The 6,680-nt window shown below is 41.2% G+C and overlaps 1 protein-coding gene across 1 annotated transcript in view; it reads right to left on the bottom strand.

The window, feature by feature from the left end:
* LOC123120804 (sulfate transporter 4.1, chloroplastic) overlaps positions 1-6,073 on the bottom strand; it is a 10,571-nt gene extending 4,498 nt beyond the window's left edge. The window contains exons 1-9 of the mRNA XM_044540797.1: positions 5,767-6,073; positions 5,356-5,676; positions 4,128-4,176; positions 3,820-4,021; positions 2,588-2,756; positions 1,777-1,842; positions 1,578-1,685; positions 953-1,060; positions 802-867 (exon numbers count right to left, since the gene is read on the bottom strand). Of these exons, the coding sequence (XP_044396732.1) occupies positions 802-867; positions 953-1,060; positions 1,578-1,685; positions 1,777-1,842; positions 2,588-2,756; positions 3,820-4,021; positions 4,128-4,176; positions 5,356-5,661 (1,074 nt within the window). The 5' untranslated portion in view covers positions 5,662-5,676; positions 5,767-6,073. The remainder of the gene's footprint in view (positions 1-801; positions 868-952; positions 1,061-1,577; positions 1,686-1,776; positions 1,843-2,587; positions 2,757-3,819; positions 4,022-4,127; positions 4,177-5,355; positions 5,677-5,766) is intronic.
* Positions 6,074-6,680: the final 607 nt, after the last annotated feature.

Below are 6,680 nucleotides of genomic sequence, written 5' to 3'. Positions count from 1 at the left end.
TGGGAGGGGGGTTGTTTTTTGCCCCTTCCTTTTTTTGTACTTTTTTCTCTCTAAATGAAATGAAGCGCACCTCTCCTGTGTTTTTGAGAGAAAAAAAATCCCGATTTGAAAGTGCAAGATAACTGGAATAGAAACTAGGAAGGGACCTAAATCATCTTGTTCATTTCTTCTCAAATGATGTCATCACTAAAAATTTATGATAAGTAGGAGCTTAAAAAAATATAACTTAAAGGCTTTAGTTATGCATCGAAAGATTTACAGTCTACTACTAGCAAGGACAAGATTATTTGCTTCATTGAATTGAGGTGCTGCTCTGTGTATCTGCACAAAATTCATGTTAAGAGTTTATTTTTTGGCAAAACAGTGTTTGGTAGGTGGTCTGGTGGTGCACAATCCCCATCATCACAGTTTAGAGGTGGCAACAGATCAGATGGTTGGTGTGACCCCAAGGTGAACATCTTATATTATTACAATATTACAATATCTCTATAATTGGTAGGATATGATTTGCTATCTCGTGTTGCCGATCTCTAGGCCCTCCAAGTCTCACGCCTCTGTTTATACTTTCCCTTGAGGCTCAATACACCATCCATTACGCAATATTCACAATCGTACAGAATGAAATATCATCACCAACTAGTTTCTAGGAGCAAATATATTACGTGTACAGAAATGTTGTGCATAGAAGCCATTATTAATTACACAAGATAACAACACAAATAGGACTGCATTTGATGAACAAATGTGAGCAGCTTGTACCAACAAAAACAAATTATTAGTCATTGGTTTATGGAAGCATACCTCTTTGTTTGAGTCCAACTCATAACCATTCTTCGCAGCTAACGCTTTAGCAATCCCAACAGACTCCTAAAATTATATACTACATATGTTTAATGGCCACTAACAGAAGTAAAACAAAAAAAAACAAAAACAAGATAGCAACATGTTTTACCAAAATAGCAACACCAGTGATAAGTATTGCAGTTGGCATTAGGGACATCAGATGTTCAAATCCTCGAGGAATGGAGAAACTGGGAAGGCCTTGCGGTATTTCACCTACCTGGGCACTCAAGAAACAGAGAATAACGATGTAGTTTTCTAGCATAATGTGTTATGCAAGTAAATTTCACTTGATAAAATAAAAATATCTACTAAATGTGTGATTTGCCAAAGTGACAATCAGGTAATCAACATAAGGGTTGATTGTGGCGGTCTGTCACCAGTGACTCATTGAGAACTTTTAAATGGATGAATAAAAACATTTATCGTAGGTGCACATTTGAGTTACAAAATGAAAAACAAATACCCAGAAAATATCACAACTGATATAGTATTTTCATGGATTTTCACAGAAAACCTTATTACAAAAATATTTGAAGAGTCATCTATAATCATAACATTTAATGATACACACATGCACACAAAAGCTCTCCAAAACCTCAAAGAACACATATGAGTCATCAAAACAAATGTCAAATGAAAAAAAATACAAACCAAGGGACAGGTTTCACAGCTATTTTACTGTATTGCATAACATCATATAATTCATGACAAAACAATAGATGGAGCTTACTCACCACTGATATGGCAGTTGGACGGAAAATTTTCACAAACAATGTTCCAAGAACAACAGCTGTTAGTGGACCAGAAGCTCTCAGGAAACGTAATTTTTTATTTGTTTTCCCCTGCAAGAATTTAAGAGGTCATAAAAACGATAAACTTAGGTAACATTTTGCAACAGAAGAAATTTGATCAAATATAGAAATACAAACTTACTAGCTTTTTCATTATTAGAAGAATAACAAGAAACGCTGATCCCATTACAAATGGAGGCCAGGAGAACTGCAAAGCGGCACTGCTTTATTAATGTAATGACGATGTAAACATACAATACCAGAAAATCATTATCTGAAAGAAAAATAAAAGCAGCCTTAATGTATGCAGTGTGCCTAATGGAGGTTGATTTATGGAGCCTAATCTGTATGAGGCAGAACTTGAAACTTAATGACTGTTCAAGCAAAAAGAAAGCGATCTTATTTTAAATGTTCAAAGAATCTGGTTTCCATTATTAAGTTGGTAATTAGAGGTTTAATAGGAAGACAAGTCAAGCAAGAATAGTGAAACATAAGAAAACAATCCCTCCGTAAAGAAATATAAGAATGTTTAGATCACTCTTATATTTGATTACAGAGGGAGTACATGATTTCATCTGTGACCCAATTTACTGTCAACATAGCAGCAGATATCCTTAGATATAGTGTTACATACAGAAGCAGATCCAAGTTTTGATGTGATCAGGCAGGAGGGAAGTTACGTACTTTACAGAACAAGACGCAAATATTAAAGTTGTACGATCACAAGCAAATAAAATTGTGTGCCTATCTTCGTTTCACCATCAACATTATCTAACTAAGTGATGCTCACACATGAACACTCAGTTTATCAAACGATTATCTAGTCATGTGCGTATAGCACCAGCCAATGTAACATGCTTTGTCTAAGCAGTGTGCATCTAAAAGAAGGCAGGCAAAAGATAGAAATTGACAAGGAGGTAACAAATAAGTTTACACGGACAAAGAAATTCCACCTGATCTATTCCAGCAATTATACTCTCAATAAGTGGTATAATTTTGCTACTTCTTGTAACACTGTAACCCAAGAAATACTTGATTTGGGACAAACCAATTACGATGGCCGAAGCTGTAGTGAATCCAGATATTACAGAATGGCTAATGAAACGAATAAGCCAGCCAAGTCTGTAAAGAAGAAAAACAATGAACAGGTTACACGGCCTCAATGAGATCTCCCCAGACTCACAGTTAAGCCTGAAGAGATAGACAAACATGCAGCTAGTCCATCTAGTTTGAGAAAAGGAGCATTGCAGTCAACCAACTGATAAAAGTAGGACTTAAGTGGCCATCGTACACAATGAGCAATTTTGGTTTCTTCTACCAAAACCAGGATGTGTTCCCTTTCTATTGAAGTGACTTATGCCTCTGTACAGAACTAGAAGAATACACACTTAGATCACTGGTTGGATAATTCCGTAAGAAAAGAAGTGGGAACCTGATGCAATCCATGCACTATCCCAAAAAGATTCAAAACAAGTTCATGGATATAGTGCATATAATATGCAAACTCTGAGGTCCGATTGTCTGCTTTTCCATAAAACTAGTAAAAGCAAGCACACATGTGAATAGTCCATGATGCAGCACTTGTCTATTTTTATACTGTGTACTGACATTAGTGTAAGCACTAAAATGTTGCTTGCTTGCTTTTGTAAGTACATGGATTGATAATGTCCCTTTTCGCAAAATCACATGACTTCAGGTGCACTTGTGCCAAAAAGAAAAGAAAAAAGGATATACACCTAGGGTGTGTTCGCTTTTAGCCCAAAATTGCCATGCCAAAATTTTGGCCAAGCTTTTGCTTGCCCATGAGTTGGTCAACATTGGCAAGAAAAATAAACTAGAGTCAGCAAAGGGACATTGGCAACCATCGAAACAAACACCAAAACTTGGCCATGACCAAAAATTGGTAGGGTAAACTTTCACCACCATCCAAACATAGACTTAGCGCTTGGGTAAAAAACACTGCCAAAGATATAGTATCAGAAGACAAAGATAATGCAGCTAGCAGGTTAACATTTGAGCTATGCGCATCGTTATGTTGCTAATACAATAAGAAAGAGTACAACGAAAAATCTGTATACATGTTTGCATATTTTCTTCTCTAAAGGAGGACATTTAATGCTTCAATATTTCAATTTCTCCAAAATGGATAAACAGGACCGCCAACTTGCCTCGTAAACAGAATTACCTTAGCAATGCCATCAAGCATTCCAGTATTCCAACCATGAATGCCAATAATATGGCTAATTCCGTGTACAGCTCACTAGATGAATTAACTATACCCCCAAGAACATTGGACACTAGCAGAGAGACAAGTGCCACTGGACCTACTGCTAATTGTCGTGAGGACCCAAAAATCGCGTAGACAAATAGTGGGACAAAGCCTGTGTCTGTTCAGCACAATGCAAATAAAAAGAGATGATTTGGATTAACTAGCCGCTCATTTGAAAGGAAAAAAGGAAAAACAGAGAGGCACTGTTAGACGTAAACACTTACAGAGCCCATAAATTGGGTGAAGCCCAGCCAGCTTTGCATATGACATTGCCTACAACACAGCACAAAGTTGATTATGCTCTAGTTTAAGACAAAGAAGCAAAGCAGACGGAGGGTAAGAACTCGAAAACAGTTCACATGTCAACAGGATTTTTGTTACTACTCCCTCCGTCCCATAATATAAGAGCGTTTTTGACACTACACTAGTGTTAAAAACGCTCTTATATTATGGGACGGAGGGAGTAATTTGTAAGAAACTAGGGAAAACAACAAGCTATGTGAATAAGTTGAGATAACGTGCTCACTTATTCTATACAAGTTAGTACGGAGAACCAGTAGGTTCAGCTAATCTAGAAATCTCTGCAACATACCACCAATTGTTTTTAACAATAAACGGTTCAAACAAAATATACAGATAATTGCCAAATATAAACAAAATTTGTAGAGAGCACATCAAATCAAAATATAGCACTTTTTCCCTGGTACACCGGAAACTTAACAAGCCAAACTTACATGAAGGATCGCACAGGAAAGAGGACATGAAAATACTGTTTTCGCTAGCAGGTAAATCACCCTAATTGCTCCTAATGTAGTTCTGCAATGTGCTAACAATGGGTGTAGGTGACTAGCCATACCAACCAAGTTACACAAACTGAAACTCTGTAATGTGCTAACGCAATGGGTGTGAGCAACTACAGTAGCAATTTAAGTAAGCTCCATAGTGGTTAACCTCCCCATCTTACTGTAAGCATTACAGATTACAATTCCGTAGTCGGAATAATACAACTTCAAAACCTTGCATAAAATTATATTTCAACTCAACATGCATAAAAGCACGGCTCCAATTAGTAACAGTGTTGTTTGCAAACAACTCATATATGAAATCCACAAATTGCTTATAGTAACACTACCTTGTGCTCAGTTAAGCTGTATTCACAATTAACAGTGACCAAGCTTCAACAGAATAACATTTTAGTAAGAAAAAAATGTACAATAGTTTTTGCATGAACTGTCACCAAGCCTATTTCAAGGCAAGCAAGAGAGCAACCAGTAGGTATTTTTTTGATGAACTCAAACAACCAATACATTAATAAGCTCGATCGGGGGCCAATGGATTTTTTAAGTAATATAATCTCAACTGACTTGGTTACTGAAGCATTTTCTGAATAATAGTCGATACTGTCAAAGAAACACAGATCTACTACCACAAATGGTCAGAGTAACAGGGTACCTGAGGCACAAGCATGACGCCGACAGTGATGCCGGCGGCGAGGTCGGCCTGGAAGTCCTCCTTCCATCTGTAGCTCCGCATCCACGCCAAGCACGGGAGAGCCGCCTCCGCCCACTCCCACGGCCCCATCGCCCGCGCCCTCTCCATCGCCGCCGACAACGGTGACGGGGAGGAGGAGGCGGCCGCCTCCCGCACAGCCGCATCCAGTGGGTGGCGCAGCGGTATCACCCTCACCGGCCTCCCTGCTCCGTAAACGGCGGCGGTGAGCTCGCCGGAGCTCGCCGACGCGAACGACGACTTCTCCATTGGATTCGAGGATTCCTTACAATTGATCAGTTGGTCCGTCAGAACAATCATAGAGACATGGACACAAGCGAACCAATGGTAGCGATTTTGAGCTGAGTAGCTCACCGCTGCGCGGGGCAAATCAGGCGACCATCAGCCAGTGGCCACAGCTGCGGAGGTGGCAGGTGGGAGACCACGGTTGCGCGGCACGCGGTGGAAATGGCTGGGCAGCTGAAGCTGGAAGCTGGATCGGGGAAGGCGCCGCTGCCGGAGTCCGGCGGGAGAGGAGCAGGAGGAGCCGAAGCGGAGGCGGAGGCCGGTGGGGACGCGCGACGAGCCGACGAGGATGTGGGGAGCAAGCGGGGAGTGGCTGTACGCTTCTCCGCGGTATCGACGGCCGGATTCGGGAGTGACGATCGGACGGTCCTACTGAAGCGATGCTTATTCTCTGCGGTCGACCGCCCGTTGATGTAACCGGACGGGATAGCGGGGCGCGGCGCGGCGATGTACCTGGACAGCTTGTCGGCATGTGTGCATCGCATCGCATTCACTGATTGCTTGTTGCGTGTAGGACAAAAGGGGACAAAGTAAACGGATGTTTTTTGGGGGGCCAAATTTCGTGTTTTGATCCTTTTCTGAAAGTTAAATCAGATCTAACTTAGTTTGTAAAAATTTCGGGATCTGATCCTTTTTCCTACCGCCACAGTTGTTTGACGGTAGGGTATAACTGTCTACCGCCATATAGCTTGGCGGGAGGACTTAAATGCGCCATCACCCCAATTTAACGTGAAAAATATCCTACCGCCAGAGCCCTTGGCGGTAGGCTGTGCAATCCTACCGCCAAAGAGCCTGGCGGTAGGCAGCACAACCTGAGCGTGCATGCGACTGGCACGGTGTACTTGGCCCTGCATGTCTGCTTGTCTTGTAGCATCACCTGTGCTGCTGGTTGCGATTATTAACCGCCTACTTTGCCTGTTGGCCTGCCTAGCCACTAGCTAGCTAGCTACTAGGAGCATGTACATGCCCACACGCCTGCCTAG

This window comes from Triticum aestivum, chromosome 5D (assembly GCF_018294505.1).
Source record: "Triticum aestivum cultivar Chinese Spring chromosome 5D, IWGSC CS RefSeq v2.1, whole genome shotgun sequence".
Taxonomy (NCBI): domain Eukaryota; kingdom Viridiplantae; phylum Streptophyta; class Magnoliopsida; order Poales; family Poaceae; genus Triticum; species Triticum aestivum.
The sequence above is the reverse complement of the archived record's forward strand: the minus strand, read 5'-3'. Positions and strand labels throughout refer to the sequence as shown.